Consider the following 26,526-nt stretch of genomic DNA (forward strand, 5'->3'; position numbering starts at 1 on the left):
TCCTTCCCCACCCACCCCATTGGGGAACACCACCTGGGTGGGCCCAGCTGGCTACAACAGGAGTTCCACCAGCAGCCCAGCAGCCAGCCTGCTTCAGCCCCTGCCTGGGACAGACCCTCCTGGTTATCCGGGGCTTGCCTGCCTGCCTGCCTGCCTGCCACAAGCAAGTCCACTGGTGAGCTGTCACTGGCTGCCACTGGGAAGGAGAGTCTTCCCACCCACCCCATTGGGGAACACCTTGCAGGGGTGGGGCCTGGTAGCTACACACAGGGAGGTCTCCACCAGCAGTGCCCAAGTGCCACCACCAGCCCCTGCCTGGGACAGACCCTCCTGTTGGCTCCGTCTGCCTGCCTGCCCTGCCCGCCAAGCAGAAGTCCACCGGTGGAGCTGCCTGCTGCCACTGGGAAGGAGTGAGAGTCCTTCCCACCCACCCCCATTGGGAACACCTCAGGTGGGCCTGGCAGCTGGGCCAGGAGGTTCCCACCAGCAGCCTGGAAGGCAGCCAGCCTGTTCTCAGCCCTGCCTGGGACAGGGACCCTCCTGCTGGTCTGCCTGCTCTGGTGGTAGTTGGGCCAGGCTATGTGGTTTTGGGGAGCGGCTGAACAATGGGGCACCTACTTTGGGGCAGGGGATCCCGGCATTGACGTGGGACGGTAGATATAGCGTGTGTATGGCGGCCAAGATAGAAGACTTTATTTACACGGTCATGCGCCTGCTCAGCTTCTGACCTCCTGGGACTCATCCCAAGACGCACGGTGGTGGCAGAGTCTAGGGTTACTCTGCTCGTCAAGAAAGCGACTACCAGGTCCATCAACACAAACCGCCAAAGGCCCGAAAGACATCCTCAAGCCCAACAGATGGACCTGGCTTGTATCACTGAAACCTGGGTGCGTGAGGGTGAAACCGGCCGCCTTAGGCTGGGTCACGCCACCCGGTTCGCAAGTTCCCACCCAGCCAATGCAACACAGGGCCAGGGGAGGTGTGGCGAAGGCCATCCAAGTGATTCCATTCCCTTCAGGGCGGCTCCCCATCCCAGAGATTGTCAGACATGGGAGTGTGTGTCGGGCTCAGAGTGGGTTGGGTCGGAGAGGATGGCGGTCCTGGTGTGTACCGGGGTCGGCCAGCACACACCAGGGGACAGCCTGCCAAGTGCTGCTGGAGGTGGTGGCGGACTGGGTACTGCGGGTTCCCCAGTCTTATTGTTCTGGGGACTTTGTCCATGCCGGCCACCGGCCATGTGTACACAGTGGTTGCTGCGGACCTGGTACATCCATATGCACTAGGCCTCTCCTTGGGGTTCTGCCCCACCTGAGTGTGGCCGCCACACGCTGTATTTGGTCTTGGTTTGGGGTTGGTCATGGTCATATCCTCTACTTGGATAGAATGCCATGGTCTGACCATTGATTTTGAAGGTTCGGATGGCTCCTGCTACTAAACCCTGCCTAGGCGGTAGGGTTGATTTATGCGTCACCTGAGACTTATGGATCCGGGATTGGTTTCCTGAATGCTCATGTGACCCTGAACCCGCCTCGCACACCCTTCCCATGGAGCAGGTGGGAGGGACTGGGAACTCCGGCTCTCCCATGCCATCGAGATTGTTGCTCCTCGGCGCCCCTTCGGCAGGTTCGGCAGGCTCCTTGGTATACCGGAGCTACATATATGAAACGGATGCTTAGACGGTAGACTAGAGAGCGAAGTGTGAGGGAAATTCACAATGGAGAGCTTTCACTAACATCTTGAGGTAGGACGCTTAGTTGCCTATGAGATAGAGCAAACGTAAGGAGGGCTAAGAGGGCTTTCCTCCTCTCATGCCTGCTAGCTCCCACCCGCAATTATTTCTGTGATAATTCGTCTTTGACCTTTATCGGAAGGGTCTACAAATCATCAGACATATTAGCTGTGAGGCATTCATGAGCGAGTTTTTTTTGCAGATAATTCATCGCTTGTTTCCGGCTGACCTTCTTCTCCCGCCACGCTATTCTTACAATTAGTGGAACTGGAGGTTCCCTGTCAGCTCGGGGCCCAAGTTTGGCCCAGTTCTCCCCTGCCTCCCGGGTCAGCTGCTGGGACAGGGCCTTGGGTGCTGTTAGACCTACTACCTGTCCTCTGATCCTGCCTCCTGGCTTATAAAAGTTTGTCGGGCGGGAGCTACCACCCCATCTGTTGAACATCATCAATGGCTCCCTTGAGCAAGGCGGGGTCTTTCCGATGGGTTGAAGGAGGCAGCGTCCACCCACCTTGAAAAGACCATCAAGTGATCCAGGTGATTCACACCACTCTACTTCCTGCCTCGGGACCTTCGCTTTTCCTGGGAAGGTAATTGAGAGAGGGCGTTGGAGCAGCTCTCTGAAGTTCTGATGACGACGGTTTTCACCCCCCTTCCAGTCCGGCTTCCTCGCGGCTGGGTGCATGGGACGGAGACCGCCTTGTCGCCATCACAGACACACGCCTCAGATGCACCTCAATTGGCGGATCGGGCGCCTGCTGGTTTGTTAGGGGATCTTACCGCAGAAGGGCTTTGATATGGTCGCATCACTTCTACCTTGACCCATCGCCTGCCGCCTCGGGCACGGGCACTGTTCCTTTCAGTGGATTGCTTCTGCTTCTCCTGACCGGGAGTCAGTGTAAGTGGTGCTGGGACACCGGAGGTGTCTGCCTAGGTGAGTACTGCAGGGAGCGCTGGTCCCCTCGCTTGGCTATTTAACATCTTATATGCACCACTTGCTCAAGTAGCTGGAGTGAGCTTTGGGCTGATCTGTCATCACATGCTGATGACACTCAGCTCATTCCTTGTTGATGGAGGGGAGCTGCTGCTTCCAAGGCTCAGAAGCACATTGTTTGGAGTATGGTAGCTGGTTGTTTGCAGCAGAGCAGGTTGCAACCGAATCCATCGGGCAGACGGAGATCCTGGCTGGGACCGCAGTAGGGTGAGGTTAGGGATTTCCAGTCAGCTGGTGTGGGAGGTGTGGGGGTCCCACATTGCATCTCCTCTGTTCTCAGAGAGTCTGGGGTCCACCTGGATTTGTCTCTCCCAATACCGGGAGTATAATCCAGGTGGCCCATACAACCCTGGACTGCATTTCTTCCATCTTCGCCAGGCTCATGTTGGTCTCCTCTCCCAGGCTACAGATTCACACTGTGATCCACATGCAACGGGTCACCTCCAGGCTGGACCATATTGTAATCATGACACTGCCTTCCTCATATATGCTTGATTCGCTGAAGTGTTAAACTGGTCCAACATGCAGCACTTCTGCTCACAGAGGAGGTGGCTTCTAGAGAACACATCCAGCCTGTGTTGCACAGCTGCATTGGCTCCGTTGAATTCCTAATCATCATCTTCTCAAGGTGGGTTTGACCTTTAAGGTTTCGCTACCTGGGACTCAGACTGACCAGATCAATGTTAAATAAAAACTCCAAAATATCTACAACAAAACAAGAATGCAGATCTCTCTCCGATATTCCAGCACTATCCATCTATATATCATTATACTTTGTAAACACACCAAACAGCATAAAAAATACTAAACAAAACAAAAAAAATATCTATGGGGATTCCATATTCAGATCATTTTTTCTTTTCATAAAGAATAGACAGAATTTTGCTACCTATTTAGTAATATTCTCCTTCTTATCTTGTAATAGTTTTTCACAACAAACTTTATCAGAACTATATGTCATTTTTGTGTAGTAGATGTGACAGGCATTTTTTCCTTGCCTCATAAAGGGGACACTCGGCCAACATATTCTCTATAGTTTCTACAGACTGAGAGTAGCAAGAACATAACCTTGCAGCTTAAGGTATCTTTTGATATTTCCCTTCTAAGACCGGTAGAAGGTAAATGTGCACTTTGCAAGAGTAAAAGCTCTCCTTAGATCTTTGTTATCCAGATAAGTTAAGTATGGAGCAGGGCAGTGGATATATTTCTGTGTATAGCATAAAGGGAAAATCTGAATATCTTGCCAGATCAGACTGTCGTGGATACATCTTTTTGATCTTTTGGGTAAGTTCACTTTTAAAATGATCCCAATTTTTGATCATATGGATGTTATATGGAAGGACACATTTATTAAGGCACTTCTCCATCTCTTGAGCCCACCTAGGTTTATAAGCTTCTTTTGCTAACTCCGTGACTCGTCGCAGAGACCATTTGAATCAGTGTGTAACTTTATCCGTTTATATGCCATTGTTATTATTATCTTATCCTTCAGGCTCATTACTCCTGTTTCAAGCCTAATAAATGAATTTGGGACTCCTGGAGGAAGCTGAAGGATTGCTCTTAAAAATTTGGACTGTAGCCTTTCTAGCTGTATCATACTCGATTGTGCAATCCCCAAATAGACACCGTATAGAAGTTGTGTCAATATTTTAGCTTGGTATAATTTTAGTGCTGCTGGCACATAGAAACCCCCTTTAGTACGGTTAACTCAGCAGCTACTGAATGGGCTACTGCCAAGCACGTTCCCCCCACTTCCCAGGAAAACACTGTACTTTGTTTAGTTTGGATTTATCATTCATGAAGCTGATCTGTTATCTCTGGATCCTGCAAATTACTGCCTCAGGACAATAGCCCGTAGAATCCTCACTCTGCCAAATGTAGAATTTAGTTCATGTTTTCAGCTGTGTTATAGTGGTACTGTGATATGATAGCCTAAATTATCAGCAGTCTGACCCACAACACAGTTAATTAAAGAAAAACTTTGTTTTCATCTCTTTTATTTAGTGGGATTAAATTAGCTCAGATCTAGTTAATTTTTTTGTAGAATTTGGATATTTGACTGGTAATTCTAGGATAAGCAAGACAGCTAAATTTCTAGTGTTCCATTTTAACAGTGCTGTGACTACAGGTCTTCACTGTCTGTTTCTGTTTCCCAAAGGCCAACAAGTCTATACATTCAGATATTTCAATACTATTAAAAACAGGAGGGGGACCCGTGACGGCTGGTGGTGAAATGGGCCATGAGGTCACAGCTGTCTTTTGGTGGCCCTCAAGATTTTTAAAGGCAAGAGACAAGCAGAGGTGGTTTAAACCACTGCCTGCCTATGTAGCAACCCTGGACTTCCTTGGTGGTCTCCCATCTAAGTACTAAACAGGGCCAATCCTGCTTAGCTTCTGAGATCTGACAAGGGTCGAATCCCCACTTGAAATTTGCATGCAGATCCAAACCTGTTATTTGTGAAACCGTGTCCTCTTCATCAGAGTTTCTCCCTCCCCACCGCAGAGAGCACACAGCAGATACACCTGGTTGCAGAACTCTTAGCAATCCCCACTACCAGGCGAGCTTGCTTCCACCGTCTCCCCTGGATTGGCTGGTTGCCTTGATGGGCGGGACCTTTTCCCACTGGCGAAGCTGCATACTGTAGGGGTGTGATCAAAACCAGCGCAGTTTAATGTTTTACTGTTTAACTGTGCAAACAGTTAATCGTTACCTGTGTAAACCATGAACGATTCAAAGTTACACGTTTGACTGTTTAATGTTTGCATCCCCTTCTGCTGGCCGATCGCAAAAGCGAAATGCAACCAAGGAAAGGCTGTGTGTCCATCGCCGTGCTGATTGGTTGTCCAAATTCTGCATCACACTCCAGGGCGGAAACGAAGTCAGGGTTTCAAACCCTCATCCCTCCCTCGGATCAGCTCTGGAAGCTGTTAATGGGTCTATGCCACTTGCAACCAGGTCCTGCCGGAACGTAGATTAACAGGGAGAACGAGCACCAGAAACAGAATCTGCCATGCAAGCCATGGGGAGGTCATCCCTCAAACCTGGTTAGTTTGTGTTCTAAAACCTGGCTAAGACGGTAGTGGGGATTCGACCAAGATCAGGTTATCCTGAGCTATCCAGGTTAAGACCAAAGGCATACTGGGGGGGAAATGGTGCCCAGGGCAACGCCTGCTCCAGGTACTCCCACCCCCACTCCCCTCTGTGCCCCACTTACCTTAGCCACTGCCGGCAATCCTGGGCAGCCTGGCAGGGCCAGGCCACTGATTGGGACCCATAATAACTAGGGGTGAGGAAAAGTAGAATTTCCCCTCCCTCAGATTGCCACTGGCTATAGGTCCAGTTCTCCCTTCTTCCTCTGGCTCAGGCTACCCTATATCTAACTTCCTATTTTCCTTGCCACTCGTTTGCCTCCTCCTTCATGAATGGCTTGGCTCCCTTCTTTGTATTCTTTCCAGCTGGCTTCTACCTGCTCCTGGTTACCCCCCCTCCCCCAAGTTGAGTATAAGCCTTTGAACTTGCAAATCTGGGGGTTTCCCAGTTTTATAAACCCTAAAATGAAATTATAAACCCCCACATGGTAACCAGAAGCATATCGAGGGGAAATGGCGCCTGGGGGCAACACCTCCTCCAAGTGCCCTCACACCCCTGCCCACACACACACCCCTGCCTCTGCAGGCTGGCTCTTGCTGTCCCCAGGACCTGGGGAGGGCAAAAGCTGGCCTGCATGGAGGGTGGGGGGCAGGGCTTGGCTGCGGCGGGCAGCCAGGCAGGCGCCACAGCTGTCTGCCGCCAAGCCCCACTGCCCCACCTCCCTGCAGGGGGGGCAGGGCTCGGTGGCATGTGGATGAGGCACACACTGTTTCATCATGTGGGGGGATGCCCAGTGCCCCCCCATGTGACCAAAAGGCGTGCACCCCATGTACCCTATAAGCCTTATGTGGGTTGGGCCCATTGTGTGGATCTGGCTTTTTGCATGGAGGCTAATTATTAGGTACAGTGATCCCCCCCCCCTTCTTCTTTTAGGCTGGTGAAAATGAAACAAGAATATCGGAGTCTGAACACATGGCGTGAAAAGGCTGAGTATTTAGACCAGCTTATCTTGAAAAGAGGACCAAAGCAAAAACCAGGTCTAATGAAGGTAATTAGTGTCAACAAGACATCTAGCCACACAACTGGAACCAGGCTACAGGAGACAGACTGTTCTCTCATTCTTTCTGCCAGTTTGAAACAGAACAAAACAAAAAACAGCTTATCAAAATCAGGAAGAGAGGACCAGCTTAACGTTTCTTACCCTCACTGCCACTTCAGAATTGCCCCCAAAATGAAGGATTGTGGAACTTCCTGATCCATTTAGCTTAGTCCCTAGTTGAAATTCAGCACACCCTACAATGAACTCATGAATTCAATTGCCACGAGATATTGCAGAGCCTTTCCAGTTCATGCAGGCCCTTGAGGACACAGACCTGCCATGATGTTTTTGCAGATAAAAGAGCTCACTTCCAACGTGACGTACTGCATATACTCGAGTATAAACCGACCCGAATATAAGCCGAGGCACCTAATTTTACCTCAAAAAACTGGGAAACTTATTGACTTGAGTATAAGCCTTTGAACTTGACTCAGTAGCAGCTAAAAACAGAAGATTTGGGAGCAAGATGAGATAGAGTTGCTTAACAAAGTTTGCATTAGGGATGAGCAGCTTTCCAGCACTTTAGGAACACAGATGAACCACTGTTTTCCTCCAAATGTAGAATAATTCTGGGATTCATAGCCATGCCAGCCATGTCTTCTGCAATATCAGTATTTGGCAGTAAACTACTGTATGAAGAACTGTATTCATCTAGAATGCAACGCACCAATAACCCTTAGGAGAGAAATGCCTCGGTTTCTTTTCACACACACACACACCCTACCGTGTTTCCCCGAATATAAGACAGTGTCTTATATTAATTTTTGCTCCCAAAGATGTGCTATGTCTTATTTTCAGGGGATGTCTTATTTTTCCTGTGTTCTGTTCGTCGGGCATGCTTCCAAACAAAAACTTTGCTATGTCTTACTTTCGGGGGATGCCTTATATTTCGCACTTCAGCAAAACCTCTACTATGTCTTATTTTTCGGGGATGTCTTATATTAGGGGAAACAGGGTAGTTGTAATGCTATGCAGACTGTCCTTACAGCTTGTTTTTACGGCTCTCTGGTGAGTTAGAAAAAAAGCAGCAACATGCTTACCAGATCCTACAAGATGCCCGGCTGCCATCTTGGAATTACCGTATATACTCGAGTATAAGCTGAGGGAAGCTTTTTCAGCATTGAAAAAGTGCTGAAAAAGTCGGCTTATACTTGAGTATATACGGTAGATTCCTCAGTCTCAGGATGCTGTTGGGATGTGATCAGATCCTAGCTGTATGGATGCCATTCAGTTGGTGAGGCCTAACGAAGTGGGCCAGCTGCTTAGGAACGGGCAGCCCATCGCATTGAGACTTGACTTTTGCCTTTCGTTGTTGTTGGCATCCAGCTGGGCTTGGTTGGTAGAGCTAATCTAGAAGTGAATAAAATACCTCTCTATGAGAGTGTGTCGTTCCAACCTCTCTACCTCTCTATGAGAGTGTGTTGTTCCAACTGCCCTGAAAAGAGACAACTGTGAAGAAGGCATCCCTGGATCCTGCTGAGTTAAATAACTACTACCTGATGACACATATTCCATAAACCACTGGGTTCCATCTTGCACCCTGTGTGGTTTCACAACTACACAAAACCACAGGGAGATATGATCCAGGGGTTTGGAGTAAGATGCTGCCAATATGTGGATATGTAAGGGCCTGTTACTCCAGTCAATCATTGAGACTCAAGATTGGTTCAAGAGCTTTATTGTATTGAGACCTGGGCTGCAAAAAGCCGGAGCTGGTGCTCTGCCTCTTGCAGCTAGTATATCTCTTCAACTATGACCCCTTCAGGTGTTCCCCCCACCCCACTGATTCCCACAATTGGTCGCAGAAGAAAGGGATAGTGTGAGTACAGCATTGTTATGGGCCAGCAACCAAGGCCAGCAACAGACATACTCCCTTCTCCAGGAAATGAGAGAGAGGGGGAAGTTATGCAAACTTCACTGGTTACAAGCAAGCCATAGAAAAACAGAAAGGCCCTCAGGCCGCAGATAACAGCAAGTGCAGGTGTGACCTGGGCTCCAACCCTGTGATGCCAGGCCCCAGTGTGAGCCGTGCCTGACATTATGACACCCATCTCTATGTCTTCTCAAGCACCTGAGGCAGGTGGGTCTATGAAAGTACTGAACAGGTGCTTGGAGAATGTAATGGGATGGATGAGGACCAATAAACTGAAAATCAGTCTAGACAAGACTGAGGTACTGCTGGTTAGTACCACAGCTACTCAGAGACTGAGGAGTCACCCTGTTCTGGTGGGGTTCAAAAAGGAGAGGTTAGTAGCACTGGATTCTGGACTACAGTTGGAGGCCCAGGTCTCCTCTGTAGTATGTATTGCCTTTCATCAGGGTCAGATGATACTTTTGGAAGAAACAAGGGAGAGCACGTGAAAAGAACGGAGAAGAAGACTTGTCTGTCCTTAGATTTATAATTTCAAGTCTAATTTCCTCCTCCTTGGAAGCCTCCTCTCCCAGCTATACCCTTTTCAGGATAAAGATGACACCAGATCACCTGCCATTTCCTGGACCATCTTTGTTTTAGAATGCTTCACTTGGGTCCTAGTGGGGACTTTACCTGGGCTTATGTGCTTGACACACATCCTTTTATCGAATGGATCAGTTTTGTAAGTGACTGAAGTTTCTCTAAAGTCCAGAAATGTTTAATCTCTTCCAAGCAATTAATTATCCCATTCTCTGTTCCCCTGGGGAACAGACTAGATCAGAAGCTACATGCCAGCTGGAATAGTCAATTTGATCAGTCCATTTAGATTTATCTTAATTGATGTGGAGAGGAAGAAAGCAACGACAATTAGGTGGGAATCCATTTGCTCCTCTGCTCATAATATTTATGTAGCAGTCGGGCGATTGGCCCAGTAAGTATACAATTAAAGAAACTTCCATTCAGCTTCAGAAATCATCACCTGTACAAAGCATAGCATACTATATTTAGGTTAACTATCGAGGTGCATGGAATAGCAATCCCAGAAACAATATGCAGGATTTTAAAAACAGTATTTGTTACTGTTGTTATTATCACAGTAAGGAAAAATGTTTGTACTGACAAGCAGGGTTGTGCATTCTACTTAAATTTCTCTCTCTCTCTCCTCCGCCCCATACCCTATGCACAGGTGTCTCGATTTAGGCAACTTGTTGGGAAGATGCAGCATCCTTTCTTTAAAGAAAGTCAGTCTAGTGAAATCGGTATACAGAATATTTGTAATCATTTTAACAGAGGGTGGGGCATCATGTAAATTATGGGTTTCTAACTTTTGTAATGGAAGTACATACTGGCATTTGTGGTTCTTGTTTGCAGATTGTGTGCAGATTGTGTGCAAATAGGAAGAGAAATTGATCTGAATCAATTAATCTAATGAAAACTTTTTAAAAAAATAGGAATAACCCTGGTCAGACTGGGATTGTATCATTCAAGCTGTCTAGTTATTTGAATTTCAGATGTTTTCTTGTAAACAATTAAATTGGTTCATCCACACAATCAAGCTGTATCCATTGTGGAAAAAATTTACTTCTTCATAATCTCTGTGCATCACGCTGAAACTTCTACAGCTTGCTTTTAAGCACAAAATATCTCCGCCTCAGAAATGCAGCCCGGGGCTGAGCGTACCCAAAGAGGAGGAGTTGCATTTTGCCAATCTGTTCCTTTTTGTCCACCAAAGCAGCATGTACAAGGATTTATTCCAAAAAGTTTCTCAAGAGCTAGTTTATTCTCCATTTGAAAGAATGTATATCTAATTGGTCCTCTTTCTACCTTTCCCTTCAATGTTGACTTCTTCCTCTTCTGTCTTTATTCTCTTAATGGATGCAGTTCTAATCCCATAGATAGTTTTTTAGTCCTCTCCTTGAGTGATTAGCACTTTGAGTCCAGCTAGTAATGTTTAAACACTGTACATCCTGGGGAGGGAAAATCCTTTTGACAGACAGCTACAACTGTCTATTATGCTGTGTTCAGCAACATAAAGCAGAGAGTTGCCTTAACTGCCTGAAGTTCACCAAACAGGCCAAGAGGAACCGTGAGTCCAGACTGCAAGCTCTGCTGTGCTTCATCTTCCTCTGTCCCGTGGCTCAATCTTTTGCCACAGTTTCTTACTCTGGCCTTTTCCACAGGGGTTTTTTCATCAGTTCCGACTGATGCTGCGTGATTTCCACACACATGTTTAGTTTTGCCTTTAGTTTCCACTTTGTCCCCCCTCCCCTGGTTTTTTTCCCATCTCTCTGAAGACCACTTGTACCCCAATCCTTTTCTGCAAGCCAATTTTGGGGGAGAAAATAAAGTGACTCCACAACTGGAAAAGGCAGTTCTGGGAACCTGCTACAATAGCCCCTCTGCTAGCATATTTGCCCTTACACCAGCAGAGTGGGCAGCCTGTGTCAGTGCAACCCTGCGGTTCTGCGAAGGCTCCATTCCTTTCTCTCCCCCACCCCAACTTTGGATTGCGCTTTTAAAGTCTCTGGTAAAAGGAAATAGGTTAATATTATATTTACTCACCGCGTGGTGTGAGTAAATATGTGAAGGGAAAGATTTTGGTTCACTTCCAGTTTTGTTGGACTTCTGTATCAGGTTGGGAAAATCATGTAAGAATGAACTAAATCAAAAAGTTTGTCAGAATAACTCTATAAGGAATACCACTGCTCTATAAGGAGCAGCAGTGGCATAGTGGTTAAGAGCAGGTGTACTCTAATCTGGAGGAACTGGGTTTGATTCCCCGCTCTGCTGCTTGAGCTGTGGAGGCTTCTCTGGGGAATTCAGATTAGCCTGTGCACTCCCACACATGCCAGCTGGGTGACCTTGGGTTAGTCACAGTTCTTCTGAGCTCTCTCAGCCCCACTTACCTCACAGGGTGTTTGTTGTGAGGGGGGAAGGGAAAGGAGTTTTTGAACCCCTTTGAGTCTCCTTACAGGAGAGAAATGGGGGGTATAAATCCAACTCTTCTTCTTCACCCAGAATCTGTAAATTTTGAGAGAGACATCCTATTGAATGCTGAACTAGTCTCATTTGAGTCAGATAGGGCATCATATAGAACCTAAATATGATGTACAAATATTGTACAGTATGGTTCTATGGTAAAAGAACCTAAATATGATGTACAAATGATGTACAATATTGTAGTCAACACTAGTATTTTCTTTTAACTTGGCTAAAATAAAACAATGTCTATTTTTTTTGCATTGCAGAAAGAGTAATACATGAAGAAAAACCAGCTGACTTTATGGTAGGAGTATGCATTATTGGTATATCATATTATGAAATAAAATCTCTGTGATGCTGACGTTCTTTGGATCATAAAGATATCAGCAGCCAAAATTGATAAAATGATTTTTAAAATTTGGGGGGTGTTTTTACACTCTGATTCTCCTGCATTGTTGTAGCATTGTAGAATTACAACTGGTCCTACAGAACTTAATACAATGCTGCATGTAAGATCTTAGACCTGTTTATTCAGAACAAGCACTGTCGTTTTCACTTCACCTTTATTCAAGGGGCCGTGTGCTATTCTGTTGTATTGGCTTGAAAATCTGGGGAAATGTTACAAAATTCCAAAGCAGAAGTCAAAGTAATTGATGTTTGGCTGTGGCTTTTCACCGCAGTGAAATGCTAAACTGACTGTAGAGTTGCTTCGTGCCACAAATACGTATTTTCATGTTTGTTTACTTCAAAAATGTTTATAAAAATGGCCTGCACATTTTAGGCTGGTGATTGTGTGTCTTTTAAAAAAAATAAAAACAGGGTTCTATGGCCAAAACTTCAAGTACTGCTGTAAGTACTATTTCTGAAATTCCTGTGCTGTCAAAGTGTTCAGCAACAGATTCAGAGACAGACTCAGAAAAGGATGATGATTTCCTAAAATCTCCTGAGACCTTGCCTTCTGATCCAACGCTGGCTCCTGCTTCTCTTCAACCTGTGGATACTGTGGAGAGCGTGGAAAGTATGGCCCAAGCAGTTGAAACTTGCCAGGAGTCAGAAACAACTCTGTCCAGTTCTAGTGAGATCCTAGCAGAATGTTCAGATAGCCATACTGAAACAGCCGATTCGGAAAGCGCTTCCTTTGACATTCCTGAGAGCAAAGCTGTAGACGAGGAACCAGCCATCCCAGCAAGAAAAGAATCTGCCATAGCATATCCACAGCCAGTTCAGGTAAGTGCGATGCCGACAGTGTGCGCATGTTTTTCAGTGGTGAATCTATCCATACTTCCTCAGTAGTGAATCGATCTATACTTTGTATTTTTCCAATGGAGATCGTCACTTGAAGTTCTAAGGTTTTCCATTTTCAGTCATTCAGATTTAGTGGCATTTGTTCAACAGGAATGCCCTCAGGTGAACAGATCAGTGACCTCATCTTGATTATGGGGTATACAACTGTAACACAGCAGACTGTTCATTGCCCTCTCAAAGCTTAGCTGCTCTGAAGACTTAGGGCCAAAATCCTAGTGAATGAGGCTATGGGCCCATCCTTGGTCCACCCACACCGTTTTAAAAGCATTTGTCGTTCTTTGAAAATTGCCACAAGGCTCTAGTCTCGACCTGGCTCTAGGAGCTTTTGTTTCTCCCTGTAACTTTTCAGGGGCAGGAACAGCCTCACTCATGGCTGTTCCTTCACTTGAAAAGGCACTATGGAAAATTAGCTCCCAAGGCCACCAAGCTGTAGGCCCAACCAGTTCATCATTTTCCTTTTTTTTTTTTTTTTGCTGTCAAAGGCACAACTGACTTCTGACGACGCCATAGTGTTTTCCAGGCAAGAGATGCTCAGAGGTAGTTTGCCACGGCCTGCCTCCATGTCACAGTCCTGGTATTCTTCAGTGTGGTTTCTCATCCAAATACTTGCCAGAGTCGAGACTGAGTATGTGCGACTGGCCCATGGTCACCCAGCAAGCGTATATCGCAGAGTGGGGATTCAAACCTGGGTTTCCAGATCCTAGTGTGAAACCTTAACCACTACACAGTTTGGTCTGGCAAGTTTTAAAGAACTACAAATGCTTTAAAACTGGCATTGGCAGCCACAGAATGGGTCTGTATCCTCCGTCCCTTGTATTTTGGCCATTAGGCTGCTTCCACATTGACCTCCCTCCCCCGGGAAGGTTATTATTTTAGGTTCTGTACAACACCATCATGCAATACTTCATCATCCCCTCCCTCATGACAGTTCCCCCCTACAAACTGCTTCAGCACAATGATTCCAGATATATAGTACTCAAAGCAGGTTTGCTCACACTGTGTGGGTAGGAAAGTGTGGATTTTCAGACTGCCACACCCTCATTGGGTCCCATTTTCTCTCCATATCCTTCTGTGCCTGCCATTCCCACTCCACCTGCCATCAGTCGGCTTTTTGCTGGCTTTCCCCCTTGATATACCGCCATATGTCCCGTTTCCAAGCGATACCAACCGCCATCCAACCAGGCCCCTGCCAGCACAGCCAATTGGCCATGCTGGCAGGGTCAGATGGGAATTGTAGTCCGTGAACATCTGGAGTGCCATAGGTTCGCCACCACGGCATTATAACAATAAACTACTACCTTTAAAAAAAGCTGGCAAAAAGTACTCTAGCAATGGGGGGAGAGGAAGGCAAGCTTGAGGGGATGCCACAGAGAATGTCCTAATGTAGGCCTTTTATTGCACTGCACATGCACATGCATTTGCTGTGGCAATGAGAGTATAAGGAAGCATCATCTGCATGTGGAAGTAGCCATAAACTGATTACCAGTAATTTTTTCTTTGTCGGCAGTGACTAAAGCTCATTTACTTTCTTCATGAAAGTATAATTTCCATGATTCTCTATAGGAGGTGTGTGTTAGGTCTCAGACCTTGAGTCAATAAACGAACTCTGTATTGCTGATTAGCAGCGTTTATTGGGAGGCAACGAAGCACCCAGCTTGCCAACCAATAAACAGTGCCTCCCAATAAATGCTGCTGAGCAACAATACAGAGTTCAGTGTATTGTCGAAGGCTTTCACGACTGAATACCAGTGTCAGGTAGCTGTTGGCGGTCGAAGCCTAGCAGTATTCTTTCCTGATCGCTTCTCGCCTGCATTCGGCTGGCATCTTGTGCAACAAATCTGGAATGCAGATGCATGGATGGTGGCGAACGTCAGGAGAGAATGCTTCTGGAACACAGCCATGCAGCCTGGAAACCACACAGCATCCCAATACAGAGTTTGTTTATTGATTCAAGGTCCAAGACCTAATATGAAGCCAGTTCTGGCGAACATGGCTTTTGCTATCTCCTTTATTCAGAAGTTAGCCCCCCCCTTCCAATTTTCCCAAATAATGTGAGAAAGAGTTTTTTCGGAGCCGAAGTGCCCCTAAGGTTGGCAACAGATAGAGATAAAGCCACCTGACCTCCTGCCTCCACAAGACAGCTGAAACATCCTGTTTCCCATGAGACCAGAAGTTTCAGGGGTAAGCCTAGGCTCATTCCGCACACGCAGAATAATGCACTTTCAAGCTGCTTTCAGGGCTCTTTGAAGCTGTGCGGAATGGCAAAAACAGTTGTGAAAGCAGCTTGAAAGTGCATTATTTTGCGTGTGCGGAATGAGCCCTAGATATCTACTCAGTGTGTTAAGCCATAAAGAACAGATCAAGGAAAGACTGTCCCATTACAGAAGTGGTGACATATTGTAGGCTGGTTACATATATTTTGTAGCGATTACATTGAGGTAGGAATGCATCTCAATCAACTAGATACAGTCACCGGCAATATATTTTGTAACAACTACATTTAGTTAGGAATGCATCTCAGTCAACTAGGTAAAATCCCTGACAGTGTGACAGCTAAAATTATATATAACAGATCTGTGTGTAATACAGAAGCACGCTTTCAGGAAACTTCCATATACTAAATAACTGTAAATCTCTCCAACAAATTTTCAAGAATATTTTACTTTCATACCTTTCAATTGCTGAGTTATCCTTTTCCTGATAACATGTTTAGATTTTTTTTGCCTGTAAATTTCCAGCCACATGGTACTCAAAAATTTATGTATGAGTCCCATAGGACAGGTGCATGAAATAAAGAACCAACTGCACTTTTCTGTAAAATTAGCTGAACTTTTCCCACAAAATGTTGAATGATTGAAAAGATTTGTACAAAATACTACAAGGTGATACAGACCAAGAATTACACAGTGCTAAAGAGCCAGCATGGTGGTAGGTTAACAGCAGGTAGATTCTAATCTGGAGAACCAGGTTTGGTTCCCCACTCTTCCACATGAGCAGTGGATTCTTATCTGGTGAATTGGATTTGTTTCCCCACTCCTACACATAATACCTGCTGGGTTTCTTTGGTCTAGTCACTGTTCTTTGGAACTCTTTCAGCCTCACCTACCGTGTTTCCCCGAAAATAAGACAGTGTCTTATATTAATTTTTGCTCCCAAAGATGCGCTATGTCTTATTTTCAGGGGATGTCTTATTTTTCTGTGTTCTGTTCATTGGGCATGCTTCCAAACAAAAACTTTGCTATGTCTTACTTTTGGGGGATGCCTTATATTTTGCACTTCAGCAAAACCTCTACTATGTCTTATTTTCAGGGGATGTCTTATATTCGGGGAAACAGGGTACTTCACAAGGTGTCAGTTGTGAGGAGAGGAAAGGAAGGAGTTTGTAAACTTCTTTGAGACTCCTTGTCTCCTTATAATGTAAACTGTAGCCTCAGTTTAGTAATTATAAATAAGCAGATAAATAAATAATGCATGTATTTATATGCAGCACAATTTACACTATATTTAGGCTGCCCTTTAATTGGTACTTCCTTAGTATCTTCCCATATACACTGGGACAAGCATATGAAAGGGCCATTGGATCTTAAGTCAGAATTATAAAAAATAAAAAGTTCATAAGTGTGTATGTTCTGATCTGCCTCTTTGCACATCAGTTTCAATCTGATTGTTAGTTTAACAATGTTGGTATGATTAAGATTTTAAAGATACTCACTTTTACTTTACTTCCTGTTTTTCTATCTTGTTATTTTATTACCTGGTATTCTGCCTCTGAACTATTGAAGGACTCATGTTCTGAGGGTGAGGTTTCTATGAAATTTGCAGATGAGATTGAGGCACCAAAACCATCAGGTAAGCTACCATCTCTTTCCAAGAGATTGCTGTACATGTACGTCAAGAACTGGAAGGCATGTCCTTTCACAGGGGACTACGTGCTGTTAGTAACCCCCACTCTGTCTTTATTTGCTTAAGACCCCACTTTTCTCCCAATGGAGACCCAAATTAACTTCCAACATTCTTCTCTTCCCTCCTCTCTCCACCCTATGAAGTAGGTTACCCTCTGACTGTGCAACCCAAGGTCACCCACGAACCTTGCATGGCAAAATAAGGATGCAGTTCCAGGTCTCCAAGAGTTTTTTTGCACGTTAAAAACGCCCTATTGTTGGCATGGTGAATGCCCCAGCACAGTGGGGAGTTCCCCACAGCACCTGGCGCTGCAGCATGTCTGCCATGCTGTTGCCCTGGCCCCGCCCCGCAGCAGTGGCTTTGCTACGGGACTTTCCAGAGCTTCGAAGGTTGAGGACCTTTTGGAATGCCCCTCTGTTGCGCTGGTGGCTTGCAGAAAAACGGTGTGTGAAGACGCTGCAAACAGGAGGGCAGTGATTCCCTTACACACGCAAGGAGTTTTTTTGGGGGGGCAGAGTACTGCGATTCCCTCGCACATGCAGGGATTTTAGATGGGAGGGGGCCTAGTCCCAGCGCCTGTTTTGTGCAGAATCAACTAAATTGGAGAAAGTGAGTGGAGGGAGCGCACACGGGGGGGATATAGCCAATCAGAACGGGGGAAGCGGAGGTTGCCCATGCATGCCTAGAAGACATTGCCAAAGACTTCGCAGTGCAAGTGGAGGAGAGCCAGGGAGCAGTGCAATGTCAACAGCAGGGTAAAGATCGCCGCGGCAGCCGCACTCCCAGATGTAGCACGGGGCGTTTTTATTATGCAAAAACAGCCCAAGATCATAGTCTGACACTCTTGACTACTACAACCTGATTTTCTTTCAGGTTGGGAAAACACCATGGGGGGAGGTCCAAGACCCATTTGTTTATGCACTGTGGTCCATATGTGAATCTGGCCTCCACACGTAGAAATCATGTAACTTCAGAACACGCCCTCAACCTGACCCTGACACATCCTATAAATTAAAATGTTCCTGATCACTACAAAAGTGATATTTACTGAATTGTAGCTGCTTAGGCAATTTATTCTTTGAAGTACTGACTAAAAACTGATTATATAGTGGGCAGTACGTGTAACAAAAAGTTATTTTAGCGCAGGAGTTCCCAGGGGTTCCCAACACCTTACCTAGTGCCTGCCAAATGTTCTTAGAAAGTGGGTGGGGCCAGATAGAACTCTTCCCAACACAACTTCTGATTGGCTATTGGAGATCTGATAAGCCATGCAGATTGAAATCATGGTGATTCTGCAGCGGTTGTTACCATGGTGATGGTTTTATTCTTTTTCTCACTCTTCCTTTGTAGTGTTTAAACTGCTTCCTTTTCCCCTGCACTTGGACTTCCTCAGGGTGCGGGGAGGGGTGCAGTTGCCTCCTGCAGCAGCCATTTTGTGGCTGGGCCCACCAGCCTATTTCAGAATTCTAAAAATGTTCACAGGTTAAAGAAAGTTTGTGATTCCACTCCAGTGATTTGGCATATTATGCTAAGGAATATATTTTAGGTTTTATAAAGCTTCATAACTGAAAGTAAATAAATCAGATGTAAGAGATGAAATAAAATACATTACAAATGTCTAAATTTTAAAAAGTATATCTTTTTTGTACATGTTTTGGTTAAATGTCTCTATTCTGGTTAAATGTTTCTAGAATCAGTTAACGAAATCATATCACCGTGGCCTTGGAGAGAAGTTGAGGTAAGAAATAACTGGCAAGGAGATTTAGTATTATTAAAATTTGTATACAGTTAAATAAAAGTGGGTATGGGAAAGAGGATGTTGCCTTATATCATTTTCTATCAAAATGGCTCCCATATGGAAATTAGTTCAATAGATTGCTCTAATCTAACTTCATTTTATTTCTTGTGTCTGATTGCTAGATTTTCAGCTATGTTCTCAGTGGTGGGTTCCAAGCCAATGACATCGTCCTCCCTCTGAGCTGGAGGACATCTTTTCTGGGTAATCCCCACAATTGATCTAGTTCCTTCCTCCATTGTCAACAGAGGCGGAGCGCTCATGTTAACATGTGGGGCCACATGTCCCTTGGTGCACACCAGCTGGGGGGGGCAGAGACTCACCCCCCCACACCCCTTTCTTCTTGCCTGCCCCACCAGGCTGCTTCTTCAGCTGGCAAAGGCTCTACCGGCTGAAAGAGCACCCTGGCAGGGCCAGGCCGAGCCAGGGGGCGGCCCACAGCAGGATCCCGCCAAGTAAGGTAAGTGGGGCATGGGGGGGCGGCCAGAACAGGTGTTGCCCCAGGCGCCACCCCCCCCCCATGCCTCTGCTTGCCCGTGGTGGAAATTACCCAGAAAAGATGTCCTCCAATGCTCAGAGGAGAAGGACCTTTCACAGGTAAGAACCAACGGTCATTTTATAAGTATTGTTTTTGACTGCTCTGGTTTGCTTTTTTATTGGTGTGCTTTTCATTTAACTGGTTCATACTGAATTGATTTACTGCTATGTTCTTGTTGTCCTTTTGCTTTCTTATGGTTTTTTGGTTGTGAGCCATGTTGAGCATGTCAAGTGAAGTAGCACTCAGATTTTCTAAACAAGATCAAGGGGTATTACCTTTTCTGCAATACATTTGAGGGGAAAAGTCTTGTCATGTTCCTTACTTCCTCCTTCAATATTAGAGCTTTGTCTAGGCCAGACTTTTTTAGTGGTCTTTGAGTAATGGGAGTTTTCAACATGTAACAAAGAGAGATACCCATTCCGTGTAAACATTTTTACATCTGAATGTTCAGTGCTTTGGTCAGACATGTTATAATGTTAACAAAAACATTGTATGGCGTGTATTGTTCAGATTTAAGCCTGCTGGCTGCAATGGGTTTGTTTAGTTCCTCCTCTCTCAGAAATAATACTTACATTGGTGGAATTTATGAATACTAACCTTTATTATTTGTATGCAGTATTTCCTGTTTTTCTTAGGCACATCTTATTGTCTTCAAAATTGGCTGAAAAAATAATTTGTGAGTCTTACATATTTCTCCTGGGCGGGAAAGTAGCATGATATAGCCTAATTTTGTCAGATCTCAAAAGCTAAGCAGCAGAAGTGTATCTAGGCAAACTGGAGCCCAGGGACAAAATCTGAATTTGGCACCCCCACCCTGTATGGGCGGCCACCCTCCCCCACCACAACCAAACAATGATTTTTTGCACCAGCTCACAAAACACCTCCCACCCCCAGCAAAACATACATGGCTCTCTCCCCACCAACTCTCTTTCCTAATTTTGTCCTCACACCAACCCTGTGAGGTAGGTTGTTAGCCTGAGAAACAGCTCCAAGCCAATGCAAGTGTGTATTAAGCATTTAAATCTCTCACAAATCACCCCCAGCAAAACATTTACCAAACAAATGTCGGCATCATCTCTCACAAAACACCTCCAGTGGAATCCACCCCCAAACAGCATCACTTTCAATGGATTCTTCTTTTAAATCCACCTTAAAGGGAGAATCTGGGGCCCCAAGTTAAAACAACATTGAAAGTGATGCTGTTTTGGGGTGGATTCTCCCCCACCCTGAAACAGCATCACTTTCAACATTTAAACTGGGGACCTCAGATTCTCCCTTTAAGTTCATGCCGAAGGGGGTGGATTTAAAAGGATAATCTGGGGAAATTTGGGGGTGCCTGCTGTCAGGGGTGCAATTGTTAAGCTAGCAGCATCAAAATTTCAGAGTTTATCTAGGAGACTCTCCTGATGATATCACCCAGGTTTGGTGAAGTTTGGTTCAGGGGTCCAAAGTTATGGACCCTCAAAGGTGTAGCCCCCATCTCCTATTAGCTCCCATTGGAAACAATGGGGGATGGGGCACCCCTTTTGGGAGTCCATAACTTTGGACCCCCTGAACCAAACCTTACCTAATTTGGGTGGTATCATCAGGAGAGTCTCCTGAAAAAAATCCCTGAAATTGTGGTGCTGCTAGCCTAAAAACTGCGCCCCAGGCCAAAAACTGAAAAAGCACTAAAAATAGAAAAAACACACAAATGAACCTGAAATTTTTGTGCCCTCCACTAGGGGGGTGCCCGGGGACATAGGGTACCCCATATCCCTAGGCAAATACGCCACTGCTAAGCAAGGTCAGTACTTGGAAGGGAGACTGCCAAGGAAGACTTTGCAGAAAGTCAATGGCAAACTAACTCTGCTTTGCAGATCTCAGAAGCTAAGCAGAATCAGTACTTGGTAGGGAAACCACCAAGGAAGACTCTGCATAGGAAGGCAATGGCAAACCACCTCTGCTTCTCGGATCTTGGAAGCTAAGCAAGGTCAGCACTTGGAAGGGAGAACCACCAAGGAAGACTCTGCGGAGGAGATATTCCAACATAATAGATGAGATCCCTATATTTTCTCTCTTGACATTCATATTGAAGCCTTGAAAATATCACAATTTTGTCCTTGTTTTTTTCTCTTTCTCTCTCTCTTCACAGTTCCAGGAAGCAGTTTTCAGTGGGGACAAATTTGAACCTTTCTTGAGACATATAAGAGGAGTACAACCCCCTGTACCTCCTAAAGAAATATCCATGTTGAGTCATTTAGATAAAGAGCGCCCATATGTTGAAACCAAAGAACAAGAAGACCAAGACCCACCTCATCCAAAATCTCCAACAAAATCTGCCAGTAGTTCAGACACTAAATTGGTTAAGGGTGATAAGCAGCTTTCTATCCTAAGACTAATAGAAAAGAACATTGAAATAGAAGAGAAAGAACCACAGTTTACCAAACAGATAGAGGAAGAACCAAAGCCCCCGGCAGTTGAAGCAGATCTCTCCCAGAAACTATCAGAATCAGAAGTAAAACAGGTTCATGTTTCTTTTAAAAGGTCTTTTGAAGACTTTCTTGTCAACAGACTTACAAAAGTAATAGCACTGAAATCACTTTTAAGCAAGCATGTTGAAAATCTGGTTGAAGAAAGACTTTTGGAAGCAGAGATATCAGAAGAACTGGAAGATAGCATGGATGTGGAGTGCTTGTCAGACATTAAGGGGAAAAATTTACTTCTGGGAAGAAAACCATGCTCTCGAGAGAGGCTTTCAGAACAGGACATATGTAATTTGAAAACTGTTGCAAGTCAAAACTTGCAAGCCAGTCTCATAGGAAAACTTTCTGCCCATGGGATAATCCCAGGCATGGAACTATCTGAGAATAATCAGAAGGTTCCTAAGGAAGATTTGCTCAAGAGAAAGAAACATTTGTCCAAGGAAGGAATGTCACGAACGGAGATAATAACATTAAAATCACTAAGTGAGAGTCAATCACAAGAAAGTTCCAAAACTGGACCCATGCCAAGCATTCAAGAAAATCAGCTAGTCATTAGAGAGACTGATCTATTGGAAAGCAAAATGGATGACAGAGAACCTGCTTTGCATCAGAAAACCCAAAGAAGTTCAGTAGGAACCAACACAGAGGCGGGCTTAGAGAAGGAGTGCCCCCCAAAGTCATTGGAAATCATTAGAGTAAGATTACCAACGAGCACAGAAACAGAGTTACCTAAGAAATCTTTAGATAATATTAAACTTTCAGGACCAGAAATAAGTCCCAAATCTGATCCAAACAAAACTGTCAATGACACTCTGATTGAAAAACTTTTAAAAGCAGAAATAGCCAGTCTAAAGTCATTTTTAAGCAAAGGACTCCAAGATCACTTTAAAGATAAACTTTCAGAAACTGGACTGAGTACAAAAGACAACTTTGAAAAAGTGTGCCAGCAGCTGTCCTTGAATGTGAAAGATGAACTCACCATGGCCCTGGGGAGAGATTTACCTGAAGGAAGCCACATTTCCTCTGAGGTGGATCTTCCAGGAATACGTTCAACACAACAGAAGTCTATGTTCAGTGAAAGTATTCAGAATTTTGTCTTAGAAACACTTTCAGAAAATGAGATTGCCACTCTGAAGTCTGTATTGAACAAAAAGATTCAAGATCATCTTTTAGAACGACTTTCAGAGATAGGATTGATTACAGAGGAAGAGTTGAGGAAAGTACTGGAAAATTTCTTTCCTGTAGTAACCGAAGAATCACTACCCAAGGGAAATAATGAAAAAGTCTCATTTAAACACGAGGAAACGGCGCATTCGACTTCTTCCTTAACTCAAAGCCTACAAGACAGGTTTTCAGAAGATGAATTAAAAAATCTCAAGTCTCTTTTGAACAGACTTTTGAAAGAAGATCACAGAGACAAACTTTCAGATTCAGAAATAAAAGGTTTAACATCTGTTTTACAGAAGAACTTTAAGGATCTCCCCACACGTATCAATTGTGAAACAGGGATGAGCAAAGAGGTAGAAACAAAGGATGAATCCTGTAACACATCTTTGCTGAACATTGAAGAAAGTTCACCTGGAGGTACATCTTTGCAAAAAATTGAAGAAAGTTCATCTGGAGGTAAAACCATCAGCGTATCTGAGAAAGAAAAAAGTCATTCCAAGGACAATCTTAGCAAAATATTGCCAAATATTGTCAGCTTAGGAGGGAAACCAGGCGTTCCTGTAAGCAGTGTTTTTGAAACAGATGAACTTCACAAAGAAACTCAGACCAATGATTTCATGTCCCCGCCCAAAAAAGTCGCCTTAAAAGTCGAGAAGCCAGATACTTCTGTCAACAGTGTTTTGGGCATCGAAACAACCCAAAGTGAAACTCAGACCAACTTCCCACTTCCTCCCCCCAAAATAAAACAAGGCTGTAGAAAAGAATGCCATGGGCTGCCTGGCTGTGATAAACCGGACGTTCCAAATTCAAAGAGAGGGTATGAAGCAGTATTGAGAAACCAGCCGTTCAATGAACCTTTAGCAAGAGTCTCTGATGTATACTCCTCTTCGTCATTTTTGAGCGCCCACGATATTGGTGTCCAGGCTGAACTTAAAAACTACCTCTCCAGGCCTCCGAGTTATCTGTCCAAGCCCACTTTTCCAGTAAACCCCCAGACATTTCTGTATTTACATTCCGAATCTGAGGAAGAAACGAAGTTGACAAGCAGACTGCATCAGAGACCCAAAGGTAAAAAGAAGGCCGACAGGTGTCCTAAAAAGGATATTGTGCCGTGCCATCTGCAACAAGGAGCGATGAATATGCAAGTGAAGAAGGAAAAGCCAACTGGCGGGACTGTGCCGAAGGATGTTTTGAAAGAGAAAGGCAGAAAACATTATGAACCACCTGCTCCAAAACTAATCCCGGCAGATAACAGAAAGGATATTAAAACAATAGCCTCCCCTGGCGTGATGAAAAAGGAAAGCTTGAAGCTGAAAAGTGAGAAGAAACGAGATGACGTCAAACCCAAAAAAGTATTCAGCAAGCCTCCTGCTCCAACTGACCCACCCCTACAAAATTTTGGGAAAAATCTTCCAGACAAAGCATCTGCGAGTAAATTTCCAGCTTCTTGGCGTACGACAGGAAATGCACTGGTAAGAACTGATTGTCTGACTCTTGGGCGTGAAAAAGCCGTTAAATATGACCCCTGGAGGCAGCATGTATAGGACAGTGTTCTTTGATGCATTTATCTTTTCCTTCTCGGTAGGACGTCAGGGTTATAGGCAACCGTTCAACATAAATGTTGAAGCTGAATGTACTGAAGAAACATGAGAAACTGCAAATTGAAGAATCCTGCATTGCCTAAAAAGTTTAATACCAACTGGTTAAACTACACCAACAAGCCCGGCACTTGCAGGTTGCCTGGACTATGAACCAGCATTGTTCCCTGGACAGCGTTGCCTTTGTTGTGTACAGATAAGGGTGTTTCAATGATGTGATCAAACTAGATTCTGGTCACACGGCTGGCACTGATGCCACGGGGGTGTGTAATTTTTCCTTTGTGTGACTGAGGCAAGTAGCTATTGGATAGTGACTGTTGGATAGTGTGCATGGACATACTCATTGTCCACAAAATTTTTGGATCTGAATTCTTTTCAAGGCTGTTGAAAGTTACCAGCATATAGCCCTTTTAAAGAACCATGGGGAGAAGTCCATGACTTCTTCTGCTCCCTCAGTGATATCACATCATTCAAGAATATAATTCAGCAAATAGAGCACATGTTAAAGCCATCTTCTTGGTAGTTTCTTCAAGCACTGCACTGGCTAAAATGGCTAATGTTAGAGATGGATTCAGACTTCAAGGATTATACTCGTTGGCTTCAAGCACTAGGGGGTTTTTTTAGTGCTTTTATCCATTTCATTGCTACTCAGCTTGCTATTTCTTAACTCGCAAGTTCCCAGTTCACTGTACAAAAGTTTCTTTGCCTACCAGTAGCACAACCCAGCTCTAGGCCATATTTGAGAATTTTCCCCCAATGCTTTTTAAATTCTTTGTTAGCTAGATTTATAGCCTACCCCATGTCGAAAATTCGGGGAAGGAAACAAAACAGCAAACACATTTCCACATATAGTCTTTCCCTTTTTTTATCTTAGTTGAGAGCTGCAAAAGCAAACATTTTCACAAATGTTTTTTGCCTAAAAAGTTTAATACCCACTGGTTAAACTACACCAACAAGCCCAGAGCTTGCAGGTTGCCTGGATTTGCGGATCCAGCAGATTTCACTGCTGAAACTTGGCTTAGGACAAGTTTGTAATGGGAGACGTTTGATGATTGGCAGGCAGTCATTTTAACTTTGTGCTCTCATTGCTGGCACAGAACTTCTAGAAAGAACATATATTGTCTCTTTGGCCATCCTTCTCCTCAGCCACATTTTGGCCATTATGTAACTGTAATAGCAAAAACAGTATTCTTGTATGGTATATTCCTATTGCTTAGGCTTCCTTAATTCATATTAAGTATTTGTTACTCTTATAGACCCCGTATTTTTTGTTAGTGTCTGTTTCGATCTGAATAGCTGGTATTTTTGTGAACTGTTCATGACATCACAACAGCTCAACCAATGGAGGAGAGCCCACAGATGACAGATAATAGCTAATGCTGTGCCTGTTAGATTCGAGATCTCATTCTTTTCAGAATCAGCCTAATGTATAGATGTTAACAATTGTATAGGCTTGTCAAATGAAGTGGGTGGACCAAGTAGTCATGAGCAATGTATGTATGGTTCTGCAATAAACCAGCATTTTGCAGTCTGAAAAACTGTAAGAGACTCACTGTTACAAGGAAGTTTGTCATTGTCATAATTACTATTTATTGTACACCTCAATGCTTAAACTACTTTATCTGGTTTTGTTTAGAATATTCCAGGCACACTTGATTTAGACATGGAAACTTTTAAGCATCTTGAGAAAGCAATAGAAAGGGCTCTTATAGATTTAGGGAAGGCCCCAGAAGGCGGCCCTAGTGAGGCTCTGCATTCTGCAAGACCAAGCATTGTTCCGGGTGTTGCTGCCACAGCTACGGAGTTGCTCAGGTCTCTTGTTGCAAATTCATCTGCAGTTGAAAATCCAAGAATGTCTGCAAGCTCACTGTCAGAGATGCCGAATAGTCGAGAACAAATGTTAAAACTGAGTCCAGAACGACTGGAGGCTGTGCTCTGGATTCTTCAAAAT

At 44.7% G+C, this 26,526-nt stretch overlaps 1 protein-coding gene across 2 annotated transcripts; it reads left to right on the plus strand.

Annotated features, from left to right (window-relative positions):
• Nucleotides 1-12,925: 12,925 nt before the first annotated feature.
• LOC125425754 lies at nucleotides 12,926-25,395 on the plus strand. Of its 2 annotated transcripts, XM_048483339.1 has the most exons (4): nucleotides 12,926-13,031; nucleotides 16,892-16,958; nucleotides 18,704-18,750; nucleotides 21,480-25,395. In XM_048483339.1, exons 2-4 carry the CDS (start codon nucleotides 16,919-16,921, stop codon nucleotides 24,519-24,521), a joined length of 3,129 nt encoding a protein of 1,042 aa, XP_048339296.1. In that variant the 5' UTR covers nucleotides 12,926-13,031; nucleotides 16,892-16,918; the 3' UTR covers nucleotides 24,522-25,395. The 2 variants fall into 2 exon arrangements, with proteins under 2 accessions (XP_048339296.1, XP_048339297.1); XM_048483340.1 differs by lacking the exons at nucleotides 12,926-13,031; nucleotides 16,892-16,958; nucleotides 18,704-18,750 and adding an exon at nucleotides 19,951-20,021.
• Nucleotides 25,396-26,526: the final 1,131 nt, after the last annotated feature.

This window comes from Sphaerodactylus townsendi, linkage group LG02 (genome assembly GCF_021028975.2).
Source record: "Sphaerodactylus townsendi isolate TG3544 linkage group LG02, MPM_Stown_v2.3, whole genome shotgun sequence".
Lineage (NCBI taxonomy): Eukaryota > Metazoa > Chordata > Lepidosauria > Squamata > Sphaerodactylidae > Sphaerodactylus > Sphaerodactylus townsendi.